Source organism: Equus przewalskii, chromosome 11, assembly GCF_037783145.1.
Source record: "Equus przewalskii isolate Varuska chromosome 11, EquPr2, whole genome shotgun sequence".
In the NCBI taxonomy this organism is placed as follows: Eukaryota; Metazoa; Chordata; class Mammalia; order Perissodactyla; family Equidae; genus Equus; species Equus przewalskii.
Window position 1 is genome coordinate 1,632,748 of NC_091841.1, and position 15,454 is coordinate 1,648,201.

At 44.0% G+C, this 15,454-nt stretch overlaps 1 protein-coding gene and 1 long non-coding RNA gene across 5 annotated transcripts in view; one reads left to right on the plus strand and one right to left on the minus strand.

Moving 5' to 3' along the window:
- The window catches only part of APIP (APAF1 interacting protein), a 32,956-nt gene that overhangs the window by 16,839 nt on the left and 663 nt on the right, over positions 1 to 15,454 (minus strand). For 2 of the 4 annotated variants that reach the window (XM_070564757.1, XM_008539869.2), the window contains exon 1: positions 11,863 to 15,304. The exons of 1 other annotated variant lie outside the window; for it this stretch is intronic. In XM_070564757.1, the coding sequence (XP_070420858.1) occupies positions 11,863 to 12,120 (258 nt within the window). In that variant the 5' untranslated portion in view covers positions 12,121 to 15,304. Of the gene's footprint in view, positions 1 to 11,862; positions 15,305 to 15,454 lie in introns of those variants that run through there. One more of the 4 variants, XM_070564758.1, reaches the window with a different exon arrangement.
- LOC139074439 (uncharacterized) lies at positions 1,488 to 8,372 on the plus strand. Its single transcript, XR_011524059.1, has 2 exons — positions 1,488 to 1,936; positions 5,393 to 8,372. It is a non-coding gene; the product is annotated as an uncharacterized lncRNA (long non-coding RNA).

The window sequence follows — 15,454 nt, forward strand, 5'->3', positions numbered from 1 at the left end:
TTTTTTAACCATTTTTTTTATTGGGTTATTGATAAGTTACAATCTTGTGAAATTTCAGTTGTAAGTTAACGTTTGTCAGTCATGTTGTAGGTGCACCACTTCACCCTTTGTGCCCACCCCCCACCCCACCTTTCCCCTGGTATCCACTAAACTGTTCTTAGTCCATAATTTTAAATTCCTCATATGAGTGGAGTCATACACAGATTATCCTTCTCTAGCTGGCTTATTTCACTTAACATAATTCCCTCAAGGTCCATCCATGTTATTGCAAATGGAATGATTTTGTTCTGTTTTGCAGCTGAGTAGTATTCCATTGTATATATGTACCACATCTTCTTTATCCATTCGTCTGTTGATGGGCACTTAGGTTGCTTCCACATCTTGGCTATTGTAAACAGTACTGCAATAAACATTGGGGTGCACAGGACTTTTGGGATTGCTGACTTCAGGCTCTTTGGATAAATACCCAGTAGTGGGATGGCTGGATCGTATGGTAGTTCTATTTTTAGTTTTTTGAGGAATCTCCATACTGTTTTCCATAGTGGCTGCACCAGTTTGCATTCCCACCAGCACTGTATGAGGGCTCCTTTTTCTCCACAACCTCTCCAACATTTGTTGCTATTAGTTTTAGATATTTTTGTCATTCTAACGGGTGTAAGGTGATATCTTAGTGTAGTTTTGATTTGCATTTCCCTGATGATCAGCGATGATGAGCATCTTTTCATGTGCCTATTGACCATCCGTATATCTTCTTTGGAGAAATGTCTGTTCATGTCTCCAGCCCATTTTTTGATTGGGTTGTTTGTTTGATGTTTTGTTGTTGAGTTGTGAGAGTTCTTTATATATTAAGGATATTAAACCTTTGTCAGATATATGACTTGCAAATATTTTTTCTCAGTTAGTGGGTTGTTTTTTTGTTTCAATCCTGTTTTCATTTGCCTTGAAGAAGCTCTTTGATGAAGTCCCATTTGTTTATTGTTTCTATTGTTTCCCTTCTCTGAGAAGGCATGGTGTCCGAAAAGATCCTTTTAATACTGATGTCAAAGAAGCCACGAGCAGTTTTAAATAGAAGATGACATGATCGGATGTTGTTTCTGCAACATTTCTACAGTGGCAGTGGGGAGAAGAGACTGAAGGGTGACGACTGAGGAGGCAAGAGACCGGACCTTTAAGGAGGCTGTGGGAATATTTCAAAATGACGTTGTAAGGCAGTGACGGTGGAGGTGGATTTGGAAGATAGTTAAGAAATTAAAAAGAAAGGATGGACTTTGGGTGAGAAAACTGAAGAAAACGACATCTTCAAGGAATTCCAAGTTTTTGGTTGGCTAAGTAGCTGAGTGGGGAGTGACGCCATTCACTGGGATGCCAGCCGTAAATATTACTGACTGCTTACACATGCCGAGCCCTTCCTGGGAGTCAGCCACGGACAAGACAAAGTCCCTGCAGTGAAGGTTACGCTCTAGGGGCAGTTTAAAGAAGCAAACAGAAGAACACACGAATAACTGAGCTGGATAAATAGAAAGAAGCAAAGAGGGAACTTAGAGAAAAACTGCAGAGATTAACTCCCCCCCCCCCCCCGCTCCAGTTTTATTGAGATATAACTGATATACGACATCAACTTTGATTAAGGCGGTTAAGGAAGGCCTCTCTGAGCAGGTGACATTTAATCTAAGGCCTAAAGGATGAGAAACAGCCAGTGTGTGATGAACGAGTGTGTGGGCACACGCAAGGCTGGGCAGAGGAAAGAGCAGGTGAGAAGGCCCTGGAGCGAGAAAGTACTCGGCATGTTTACGGAAGAGAAAGAAGAGCAGCTGACTCGAGCAGCGTTGAAGGCAGGCCGAGAGTGACAGCGGATGAGTTTGTAGGGAACAGATCACGAAGTGGCCTGAAAGCCGTGCTGATGAGAACAGACCTTCCAGAAGGGAATGGATTCACGGTAAGAGACAGGGAGAGAAACGACTTCAGAAGGTGGGAGGGGATGGAGACCCTGACAAGTGGGAGGGTGGGGCTTCTTCCATTTTATGAAATGGGAGGATGGGGTTATGTTCAGGCAGATCTGTAGGTTTTATGGTAGGAAGGTGAGGAAGTTCATATGTAATGACTTCTGTTTTCTTAAGAATAAACACAGTCTTCAGCTGAGTGAGAGCGTGGGGACCGGGCATGAAAGCTTTGAAGAGAGAATGAAAGGTGTCCACTGGCCATTTCAGGGAGCGGAACAGTGAACTACCAGGGAAACGCAGGAGGGCTGCTGGGCAGCATCAAGAGCCAATTTGAGGCTGAAATCTTGAATATGAAGTGAGGACAGGCAGCATAGCTGTGGAATTTTCTGCAGCAATGTCCAGCAGCTCAGTGCAATCACAGAGAGGATGGATGGCAGGGTTCATCAAGGGTTGGGTCTTGCTAGGTCAAGTGCATTTGTAAATCAGGTCAACCACGGCCTTGAGCAACAACTGTTTCACTAGACAGGGTGTAGAAGCCAGATCGCAATGGGTTGGGAGGTGAATGAAACTTAGAAATTCCAAGGACTCTTGCATAAGTGTTGCTACCAAGGCTAGACAGGGAAATAGAAGGGAAACCTGGTTAACAGAGTCTTCTTTTACATGTGAAGAGGTGAAATTAGGGAACCAGGAGAGGTAAAGGCAGAGGAGAGCAAAGGCCTAACCAACAGGCCAGTCTCTGTGCAGACAGAAGCAGCTGGGACTAGGAGGCCGGGGAAGCACTGTCTCAGACAGGAGGAAGAGCAAAGACGCAGGTAAGCATGTACGAAGACAGCCAACGAGAAGAACAGCCAGCACTTACTGAGTGCTCATTTTACGCCAGGCACCATTCTAAAGGCTTTGTTTGTGTGGACAACTTTCCTTGATCCTTATAACAACCATATAATAATTTGTCCAAGACCACCCAGATAACAACTGGCAGAACCAAGACTTGAAGGCAGGCAGTCTGATCCTAGATGCCTAGTTCTTAGCCTTTACATTATAATGGAGGTGGGAAGAGGAAGAAACTGAATGAAGTTAAGAAGTTCAACCTAATAGCTTCTAGTTTCTCGTGATTTTGGAGGCAAGGTCATCTGCAAAGCAGGCTTGGGGAAGAGGATGAGGTGAGATGGTGAGGTTTTGGGATAGCTCCTTAGGGGACTGTGAAAGAAGCTCCCCAGAGGACTGCCATGAGGTGGTCAGGGGCTACATGCAGCAGGATACCAGGATATCTGTAGACACAAATATATGTAGTGAGTGACCCCCTCCCCCCATCCCTTGGGGGTCTGGGAGGGAGGCATTCAAGTAAAGGCAATTGTTTATATAAAGAATGTATGGAGGATCCTAAATAGAGGCTACACAGAGGGAACTACAGAGTAAGAAAGGAAGGTCCTTCACCCAAAAGCGTGTGGGGTGAAGGGGCAGTGGTTGGGCAGGGAAGGATACGGCCACGGGAATGGGTAGCAGGAGGGGAGGGGTGAAGATTGATGAGGTCAAGGAAAACAGAGGAAAGGGTATTGGATGGCACTGTGTGGTGGCAGTATCAAAAAACAAATATTTTCCAGGGTTAACATACATATGAGACACTGTGACAGGTAAAGTAAGATTTAAAAAAAGCAGCCGTTCTTGGTTCATCTCCCCAACTATGCGCAGCCCCCTAAAGGGTAGGAGACATCCTCTTGATACACAGATAAACCTACCAAGTGCTTTGCTCAACACACATTGGGTGAATTAAGATCACCTCTCTCACACGAAGAGAAGTCCTCCATCAGAGGTTACAAACCAGTACCTTACGGATGGAATCAGGCTTACGGGAAGTGGGGTATTTGACCTATACAGTGCTCACACAGAATCTGAGCCAACACTGAAAAATCAGATTTCACACAAAATCGGAATTTCTAGCTTCCCTTAAAGAAGCAGAACTTAGACAAGGGGCCCACACTCCCACACAGCAAAAAGGCTGGAGTTGTGTGGCGCTGCCTCTCAAGACAGAGCACACACTGGCCCTAGGACTTCTCTGTGGACTCCAACTCGAAATCTGGGCCAATCCAAAATGCCGTATTCTCCACAAAGCCTCCTGTGAATCATCATTTGAAAGGACTTTCCCCTGCTTTTGTACTTGCAAAATACTGTGTCCCCCTCCTAAGGAACTTTGTGCTCTTTCTGCCCCTGCCCCACCAAGTGCTCACCACTGGTCCACAGTATATGTCACTGGTGTGCATTAATAACTAAGTTTCCCCAGGGCAGGGACAGCGACTCATTCATGTTTGCATTTTTCAGAGTCCAGACTTTGCTAACATACAGTTTCTGAGTAAACGCTTTCTCTTTGAGGGAAACACTTCTTGACTTCTGTTGATCAGTTTAAGAGCCTTAAGTAACTCCTTGGGAATTTAATTTCAGAACTGTAAAACCAATTCAGAGATTACTGTTACAAGCTGAGTGTGACCTGAAAATAACAGACTCAGTGCCTGGAGAATCTTTAGGGTATCAGAAGAAAGTCCATGAAACATAAATCAATTGGCAAAGTTTCTAACAAAGAACGATAAAGTAATGGTATTGAAAGGGCTATGAAGGGAGGCAGGTAACATAATACGGGTTCAGAATAGGGTGTCTATTAATATATACAGGGGTCTTGAAAGGGAAGGTTTTGGTGAGCAAGTATCCCAAACCCATCTCCAATCCCGCTCTCTCCTGAGCCTGAGAGCCATCAACACAACAATCTAGTTTCCAGCGCCCCACGCTGAACGCGTACCTCACACTCAGCACGTCCACAACAGGCATGGCGTCAAACCGCTGCTCCTTCCGGTGCTCCTCTGATCAACCACCAGGCCCCAATCACTCCATCAAAACCCTAGAAGGCCTTCTCGGTTCCTTCTCTCAACACACACCTCCAATCAACAACCAAACCCTCCTGACTGTACTGCCTAAATCGCTCCCTCAGGCTGCCGTCGTCTCTGCCGGGTCACTGCCACAGCTTCCCCTCGTGTCCCCAAGCCTCTAGTCTCCAACTCCAGGAGCACCCCCAGGCCTTCGTCAGTCATCTTTTTGATTGTCTCATTGCCCTCGGTATGAAATTTGTGTTTGTGAGACTGACGTATCAAGCCAAGTTCTGGTCCCAGCTTTCCTTTACAGCCTCATGTGTTCCCAAGTCCCACCCCCTACTTTATATTCCAATAAGACCAAACTTCTCTGTAAGAGAGAAGCCACCATGCCATGCTTTTCTCTACCCGGGAAACGCTTACTCCCATTTCAGTTACATCTTCCTGCTCTTTTAGGCCTCAGTTGACACTTTAATATCCTCCTGAGACATTCTCTAACCCATTCAAGTCTGTGTTCCTACAATACCTTGAACTTTCCCATCATAGTACAATGTCACATTGTCACACTGTCCTTATTTCTTGTGAAAATTACTAAAGGGAAACCTCACTTAAAGCGGAGGCAGGAGGCCAGAAGGTGCAGCTCCCAGCGGTACCACAGTCAATCACAATTACAGGAAGGACAGTCAGTCACAGACCCCAAGAAGAATTCCCAGCAGGAGAGAACTGTCAGTTACAGGCCTCAGCAGGAAAGATGTACATCGCATCTCCTGGAGGAAATCGACTGACTACCTGAGCAACTAAGCCAACAAGAACCCATCATCACCCTGGACTCAGGGTCTCCTCTAATGGAATTTCATTCAAAATGACGTCTCCCAATTTCCTCATCTTTTTCTATACAACAACATTCTCTGCTTTTCTTATTGGACTTGCCTACAGCCTTTGCTATAGCTTGATTGTCCTAAACTGCAATTTCTCTGAAATTCCTGACTAAACCTATTTTGCTGGTAAACTAAGGACTGTTTTACTTTTTAGGGTAACTCTTACTTTCCTCTCCCACTATACAGCACGCTCTACTGGGGAAGGAACCACAAGCAGCTTGTTCTCTGTTCCACCCACAATGCCTGGCACTCACTAAATATTTGTTGAATTAACCACTTAGAGTGGAACACTCCCTTTCCTTAAGGCTAAAGAAACTGTCGCCCTCAACTGTTCACAAACCTAAAACTACACTCAAACTTTATGACTTCTTGAAACTTTTCTCATTGCTCTGTTTGTTTAGAACCAGGCGCACACACCTGTAGGAGGGGCTAGCACACGCAGTGCACACGCAGTGCACAGGCACACCTGGGTGAGTAGTGGAGCTGTGGTAACCCGGCAAGCACAGGCCCCATGGAGGTACTCACCAGTCCGCTCAATCCCAGAGCCCACGGGGAGATGAGAACCTCAGATGTTCTGAAGTTTTAAGGGAAGCCAGAAATGTTCTGAATTTTGAAATGTTGGCTCAAGTTTCTTATGAACAGTGAGTGGAGCAAACATGCCTATTCGTCCAACTGTCTGTGGGCCACACTTGGTCTGAGAATTCTAGTTTTCTCTCGGACCCCTTGACTGAGGCTCTCTCGGACTTCATTTAGATTATGCTTCACTAGGATTTATTTTGGGGGCAGTAACACGTATGCTACCGAAACATCTTGCAATGATTCTAACAGGTTGCTTCTACTTCCCTCATCTTCCACACACGCCTGCCTAAGAAGCACCTCGAGCTGCCTGTCTTGGATCCAACATCTTCTCCCTTTCCGTCCAATCTTTCCTATCCAGCACTCTGCCCTCAGAGACTCATCTTATCTATTCCGGGGAAAGTCATTTATTCACACGAGATAGTGAGTGATGTGGACAGTGATAAAAAATGGAGCAAGATATCTCAAGGCTTCTAAAATGGAGCTGGGAGGCTGTGAAGGAAATGGGGCTTACACATGTACACCACGTCTCTACCCAGATGGAACGGAACTTTTGAACCATACTTTACTATTGTCATCCTGACGTTCTTTGAAGAACTATGCTTTCTCCCATAGATAAGAACTTTCTGCCTTAGAGATGGCCTTAGCAACCGATCACGTATAGCCAAGTAACCAGCTGCTGCCAGCAACAATCCTAAGTTTTGCAGAGCAACCTGTGTGATTTTTCTGTTACAAACCGTCGCCTCCTTTGTCTTCCATGGAACACATTTTGGGTCTCTGCCTGAACCTGGGTGTCTCCCAAATTGCAATTCTAATTACCCAAATACCTGCTATTTGAATTGTAGTGGATTTTTCTGTGGTCGACACTTCTTGGCACAGTTGGCACAATCCAGAGCAACCGAGCCTGACCCCTGGCGCCTCCACTGATGCAAGGAAGACACCTCCAGGAGGCCCTTGTTCTCCAGCATTCCCACCAGCGAGCCTCGAAGGTCTGGCGCTAAGTTCTCCTGGATGCAAACTTCCTACTTTCAGTCGAGGTTCAGACCAGATTTTCTTTGGGCAGATTCCCTGCTTCTGTCCTCAGTCCTCTGGGGGGAGGATTCTGTCCTTGTCTTAACTAGGCCGAGGATTCGGGTTTAAGGACATTTCCTGGTGAGTGTTACTGCAGCTTTAGTAGTTTTCCGCTTTATTTAAGTGGCCACATTCTCTTAAAATTTGAAATTCATCTGTTCTTCATCACCAACGCAGACCTCTTAATTTCTCCTGTTATCCACTGAGGGTCCTCTGACTCTGAAGAAACACTGCTCCTCCTGACTCTCTCTGGGTTGTTTTAGGTGACCGGAAACCGAGCGGAAGTGTCGGGACTCTGTCCGTGACGTGCAGCAGTCTTACAGGGCCTCCCGGCAGGAGAACATACCCCGAGTCAGAAGGCACTTCACATGCTCATCCAGAAGGGACACAGAAAGGACTGGTTATCCTAGCACCTTGAGCAACCTGACACCACTCGGTGCTCAGTAATCTCCCAGACAAGTAGCAGAGAGACCAACAGCCCATTGGTGATGTTCTGGGAAGTGGTCCTCACACACAGCACATACCTGACCCAGAACATACACCCTCCCGCCTTCATCATCAGAGAACAGCTCTCTCTAAATTATGAGAAACAACCGTTCTCGAACAACCATAAATTATCAGCCTCCTTCAGGAACCCCAGCTGGATTTATATTTAAAGAATATGGTCCCTCTTCTTGTAACTTTTTACCTCAATGGATCCATATTACCCAAAGATGATTTAAAATTTGCTTGGCCCCAACGGGGCTCATTTGAAATACCTAGTTTATTGGCACGCATGGTCAGAAAATAACAGATCTAAAACCAAGCAAGTGGAAGTGGGTGAACTTCTGAGATAATGTGGAACTGAAATGGCCATTCTGGGGAAGCTGCTTCAGATGAGTCCACCTTAAGGGTCTGCCTTAAAAGAGAGGATTCCAAACCTCTGGGACAAAGGAATGCATGCTTCCATTGGTATGCTGGTATGCAGGAGCTTCTAAAGACAAAAAGACTTGAAAACAACTCTAAAAAGGAGCCCCAGGCTTGCAAAAAAAAAAAAAAAAAAGGAAAAGAAATCCTAAGTAAAAATCTTAGGCCATCTGAGCAGGTAACTTTACCTTAATCCATCTGCTAGAAACACAATTTGGATCCAACTGTTCTCTTGAATTTCGTACCTGAGACGTGGCTAAAATTTTTAAAGATCTCTGTTTGTGTTTGTCTGTTTGTCTATGTATGTACGTCCCTCTCTCCATTTGATACTTTTCTACCTCTGGATGATATTGCCAAAATTAAACATTTATGTAAATTAAGTATTCCTATAGCTCTCAGAAATACAGAAACTAACCCGAATGTTTTTCCAGTTCAAGTGATCTGAGATAATCTTTGATAAAAGATAGTTTAACTTTGTTGGTTTAGTAAAAACAGATATGTCTTCGGAGTTATCGATACTGATTCTAACACAAACACACAACTTTTTCTACCTGGGTTCACTGGCCAGGTAGGCTCCTGCTGTTTCTGTTGTGGAATTTGTCTGCAGGGGGAATGACTTGAGATGATGGTTAACTATTTACTGTCTAATCCAAACGTAATTGTTAAAAAGAAGCGTTAAATAAATGTAAATAAGATAAAACTTTATACTAAATTAAACTAAATAATACATATTCATTGGACATCTAAGTCATTTCCTATGGATATGGCAAGTATACTGAGACACTGATTACTAAATGTAAGTTCTTTTTTTTTTTTTGGTGAGGAAGATTGGCCTTGAGTGAACATCTGTGCCAATCCTCCTCTATTTTGTATGTGGGATGCCATCACAGCATGGCTTGATGAGCAGTGTGTAGGTCTGTGCTGGAGATCAGAGATCTGAACCTGCAAACCACAGGCCACCAAGGCAGAGTGTGAGAACTTAATCACTACGCCACCAGGCCAGCCCCTTGCTTTTCTAATTTTTTTTCAGAAAGAAACACGATATCAGAGTTATCAACAGGCATGTTTTGTACCACATTGAAAAGTTTGCTATAAAGAGAAATATGCTTCTAGAAATTATAAACTGTGTTATGGGTTTGCTAATCTGCTACTGGACGCCACTATATGACAGACAGTTCACAACTGCCTGCTTTCTAGTTTTCACTGGAAAGTAAAGATTATAAATAGTCTAAAAAAAAAACTTGGAAGAAGAGCTGAGAACACAAATGGATCAAAGAGAAAATGTCAGAACACTTAAAGTAACAACCGTAAATTAGCTGTGTGCAAACTGGGTGCACTGCCGCCGAGAGGACGCGGGCAGAGCGGCACGTGCCTCTTTGGAGCAGTAGCCGTGGACTCTCAGGAGAGCGTCCTTCTACTGTGGCAAGATTTACTGTAACTTCTTCTTTTACAAACTATAGCCACAGACCAGTGATAAATTATGAGTAACATTTATTTAAACAGAAAATGTACATGGCATCTATATTTATCAAAACAGATAAATGAATAAGATATATCTTCAATTTTATCTATAATATACAAATTTACTATAAACGTACTTATTATATAAATAGAAGAAAGCGATTTCATAAAATGCAATATAGTATACATGTGTGGCATATACTAAAAACAGGAAATAGATGTCAGTGTATTACATTTTTATTTCACTTATACATATGGTTTTATATATGTAGGTATGTGCTGGAACATAACATCTACTTTATTTCTTGCTGTGGAATGATCCAACATGTTTGAAAGCCACTGCTCTTATACCACAGTAAACTGAGCAACAGAAGGGTCTACGTGGCCAGATGGAGAAGCCAGCACCCTTCCTGGCCTGCACACGCACAGTGGTAACTCCTCAAGGTCAGGCTTAATCACTCTCTGACAGGCTCATACTTTGCTGCCTTGTCTTTTCAGATTTACAGCCAGGCAACAACCTTTACTTAAAGGAACTTTCCCCATTTCTTATAACTACTTACAAGGCTGAGGATGCTGGTGGTAGCTTCCCAGGTATTTACAGCTCTGTCATCAGTTTAGCAGTGGTTCCATCTTTCCAATCCTTATTCTGCCTGCTCAACCTAGGGCACCCACTTTAGCAAGAATGTGCGGATCTTGCTGCCTCTGCCTGTTCTGTCATTCTCAGTCTAGCAGAGCAACGTCACGATGAACCTATGGACACAAGCGAATCTCATACTGGAATTTCCAAAGAGCGTATGGTTCATGTGAACTGTATCACACAGTTTATATTTATTTAATGTAATGCATAGGCAATTATGCTATCCTCTAAGAGTAAATCTGTAATAGTTCCATAACAACTGCCTTACATCATTTCTTTCTTTTTTTTTTTGCTGAGGAAGATTTGTCCTGAGCTAACATCTGAGGCAATCTTCCTCTATTTTGTACGTGGGTCGCTGCTGCAGCGTGGCTGCTGATGAGTGGTGTGAGGTCCCTGCCCAGGAACCAATCAAACCCAAGCCACCAAAGTGAAGTGCACTGAACTTAACCACAAGGCCACTGGGCCGGCCCCCATCATTTCTTTTTTTTCAGCTAAACTTTGTTAAGTTTTTGAAATGAAGAAAATGATTATATATGAAAAGTACACAAGGAAAGTAGGATATGATTTTTCCGTAAGAGAAGGTATGAAGAATGAAGATGTGTTTTTGTTAAATGAAAACAAGAAAGTAATTTTGTCCTAAAATGATTGTTTCAAAATAAGAAAGAAAAAGATAAGATATAAATAGATAAATATAGAAAGTAAATAGACATAGGAAATAGATATAGAAAGTTGTAGGTTTGTGAAAAAGGAACCTTTAAAAAGAAATTTTGATGTGTAGTCAAGTTGGCTAAAATTAAAATTAATTTATTTAAAAATGAATTTTAATATTAAAAGTACACTGGTCCAAAGTTACAATTCGGTTTTTCTCTATATTAAAGGACAAAGTCTTCTGATTACTGGTCTGCTCTTACTAAGAAATTGTAAAGACAGATTTTGTATCTTGAATGTATCCCGCCTAGGAAACAAAGATTCCGTGTTTTGTCTTTACCAAGTCTTTGATTATTTAGAAACGCTGGGTTTTGCTCAGAACTATGTAACTTTGTGTTTGCCTTAAAAATCTCTGTCACTTTGGTTAAATCGATAATTAAGTACTGTTTCATAAAAATCTGTGATCCTTTTTGATTGAATGTTTTAAAACTTTTTTGATATTTTTTGAAAAACTTTCCAAAAATAAAATTCTAAATAAAGTCTTCATTTTGAGACCTGAAAGATATTAAACTCATTAGGCCTATCTGATGTTAAGTTACATGGGAAGCATTTTCAAATAAGAAATAACATTAAGCCCTCTTTATGCTAAATCTTTATAAGTATATGTTATAATAGTTCCAGAAATTATGTAAAAATCTTGGAAGTCTAACATGTCCTGGTGTAAAATGTTGTCTGTCATCAAAATTAAGGCTCACGCTGGATATCAAAGCTCCTTAGCTGACTTTCCTGCAAAGGCAGCAACAACAGAATCTAAAGGTTATGACACACGTGGATGAAGTCCACTGCTTCTCTTGCCAAAAAAAAGAAAAAAAAAGTTGACCTCTCATTACCAGAGTTTTGTCATCCTGATGTCCTCGTAACACGGCAACAGTCTGCTCCAGAATCAGAGAAATTAAGGTGGGAAAACAATGGCTGTAAATTAAACAAACAGTTGGGGCTCTCGGAAACCCAAGATGGCTGCTTGGTTCTTCCCACTCCCTGGCAAACCCCATTTTTTTCATTTTTACATTCCAGAAAAAGAATTCTGTCCCCAGGGGCCTCAGAACTCCTCCCTCTGGGTCGTTTGAGCACCTGCAGCTGAGTTTCATTCAACTGCCACTTAGTATGGGTTATCATTCTGTTCTTGCTATGGTATGCATGTTTTCCAGATGGCGTCAAGCCCTCCCTTGCCACACAGCTGATGCCCTCACAGCAGCAAAGAAACTGTTAGGGAATGTATTTCCCACTTGGGGTATACCTTCCAATCTCCAGGGATTAAGGCATCCACTTCACTGGGCATATCATACAAACCTTAACAAAAACTTGTCAAACTTCTTGGAATTATCACTGTTCCTACTATCCTCAATCATCAGGCAAAGTCGAGAAAACGAATGGAAAAACTGGACTCAAGCAGAAGAAATATTAAATTACACGAGACTACATGAGCTGAGAAAGATGCTCTAATGTTTTGTTTTTCCAGATTTAAAGAAACTTTTTCTCTTAAGCTATCTACAATTTGGTGTGAACAAGGATGACACATTTACTTTTTCTCCCTACCTGATCCCTCCAGAATTCAGAAACACTCAGTGAGTGTTCTTGTTTTCACTTGTATAAATAGTCAGGTCAAATTTTTAATATAAACAGATCAGTTTTACTGTGATTATCTTTGATAAAAAAATGAGGGTAACTGTAGAGAAAAATCACGTTTGCACCTTTGTAAATATTAGATACTAGTCCTGTTAGAGCCTTTGAGGTTTTGTTATATACTGTAGACTAGACTCCTCTGGCCTGAGGTATTGCCTTTGGTCCTGCTGACTGTTCGCAGTGCCCTCTTTGGAAAACAGAGACTAACTCCTCATGAGACAGTCACCAGCAGATCAGTGTCTACTGGTAAACAACCTTCTGCTGACCCCCTGTTGTCTTATGCTAGTATGACCAGCTACTCTGAGTCTCTAATGACTTATACTGAAATCCATCATCAGCAGGTTAAAGACGCTTTCCCAGATTCCAATTTAGAGGATCCTGTTAGTCAGTCTAGAGCCTGGTACTAGGTATTCTGGAAGCATCCTCAGAGGCAGCCCTGGAGCCCCATTTGGAAAGGACCTTACCAAGCGCTCCTGACCACTGCCACCACTATAGAACTAGAAGGCACTGCATACTATGTGCCCCCTTTTGGGTTCACCTTTGTGTGTGATTACTACAAGGAACCATGGACTTACGAATGTCTAGACACCTGGTATATGACACAAAACACCTTTTAGGATATCAGAATATTCCATTTCAACTTCTTGTTAAAGAATAAACCCAATCACAATCTCATAGATCTAGGCGAAACTTGGCAACCCGTTTTTACACCCCATCTACTCTCCACTGATTACCATTGCCAAAGGCTCTGTCCCTTGGATTGATGTTTTCCATGATCACCTGTTGACAAAAATTTTATCCCCAACCACAGCTATCTTGGCAAATTCTAGACTTGAGCACTGGCTCAACAACGATCCCTGGATTCCCCCAGGGGGATTGCATCAGACAACCAAAGGGCTCTTGACATCCTAACTGCTCAAAAAGGGGGCACTTGTGCATTCCTGGGAGAAGAATGTTGCTCCTACATAAATCGCTCTGGCCACATAAAACAAGAGCTGAAGGTCATAAAAGATAATATCAAACTCCTCAGCCATACAGATCATACTGCTGCCTCCCAGAACACTCTGACCTGTTTGGTCAGTTACCCTCTGGCCTCAGAGCTCCTTTGAGATCAGGGTTCTAAGCCTTACTAAGGATTATTGTTCTGCTTTGTTCAATCTTTGCCACCTTTAAACTGCTAATGATTCGCACTTCTTGATGCTGCATGCCTGTCCCTACCTCCAGAATAACGATTGCTCAGCGACTTGAAATGATCCACCAACCTTGAGAGGATCCTCCGAATAAAGGACTTGATACTTTTTCCAGCTAGAGACTATGCCTAAGACTCATTTTCTGACTGCCTCATTGCTCAGATGCGGCCAGAGCCTCTGATAGCATTACTCCTACTGTACACCTTGCTCTAAACCCCTAAGACAGATATGACGTCCTAGGAATGAGCCTTCCTGGCAACGAAGGAAATATCAATATATCAAACAGTTGATCTGTGGTGCTTTCTGCAGAAAGATCTTGAGCAAAAGGGGAAAATGGGGATGGGGATAACAAAATGGAGTAACCATGTCAAGGCTGCTAAAATGGGGCTGCGAGGCCATGAAGGACATGGGGCTCAGACACACACATCTCTACCCACATGGAATGTAACTTTTGACCTGTGCTTCACTGCTGTCATCTTAACCTTCTTTCGAGAAACATGCTTACTCTCATAGGTAACTTTTTGCCCTATAGATGGCCTTCGAAACCATTCAGTCTAGCTAAGAAGTAGCAGTTGTTGCCAGCACCAATCACAAATTTTGCAAACCCCCCGTGTAATTGATCTCTTTCTGCCTTTATAAACCCTTGCCTCCTCTTATCTTCTTCAGAGCACACTTTGGGTTTCTGCCTGAACCTGTCTCCCAAATTGCAATTCTAACTGCTCAAATATCTGCTGCTCTTTGAATTGTCGCGAATTTTCCTCAGAAGACACTGACAAGTACTTCCCGATAAAATCTCCCACGTGTTATCACTTTTTAATTGGGACCTTCAGCCCTAAGAAAAAAACCACAGGAGAAATAAGAGGGATAATTTTAGGGGGGTCTCCCACCTCTTAAGCTGGGCTTCTCACACTGCATTGTAACTGTTCATCCCTCTAGTTTTCCTCCAGACCCCAGGCCACTTGTCTTGATCACTACTGTACCCTTGAGCAAGGCTGGTGTGGATAATGCCTGAAAAGGGCATGCAGCCCGAGGGTGGATTTTCCTTTAACATCTGCTTAAGGAAGAACCATTTCTACGACGACCCCACAGTCAATCTAAACTGTGGCGGGCAGAGAGCAACGCCCGGAGAAAAGGTGCGGGCTACTCAGGCCGACACCTGAGTTCCGAGTGTCCACTGCTGCCCAACGCCGGGCTGGCGGCCAGGGCAAAGGGGACAAGCTCGCGCGCACGGTCCCAGCTCCCGGTCCACGGCAGCGCTTCACCTCCCCGGGGGCCGGTCCTCCCCATCGTCCTCCCCATCGGCTGTCGTGAAGCACACCCTCAAGACGCCAGCGCTCCGCTCACTCCGTTATTTCACCCTCTTCAACCATCGCTGCCCAGCTCCCGCCCTCGACAGCCTGGACCGCCTGGCCGCGCGGCGCACCCGGGGCGCAGGGGGCGCGTCCGGCCGCCCCGAAGGCCCCCCAGTCCCACGCGGCCCCACGCGGCCCCTGCCGTCCCCCGCCGCCCCCCGCCGCCCCTGGTGCCCTTCAGTCCTCTGCGACTCACCGACCCCGGAGCCGAGCCCGGTGCCCAGCAACCCCCAGCTCCCCACCGACCCCCGTAGCTG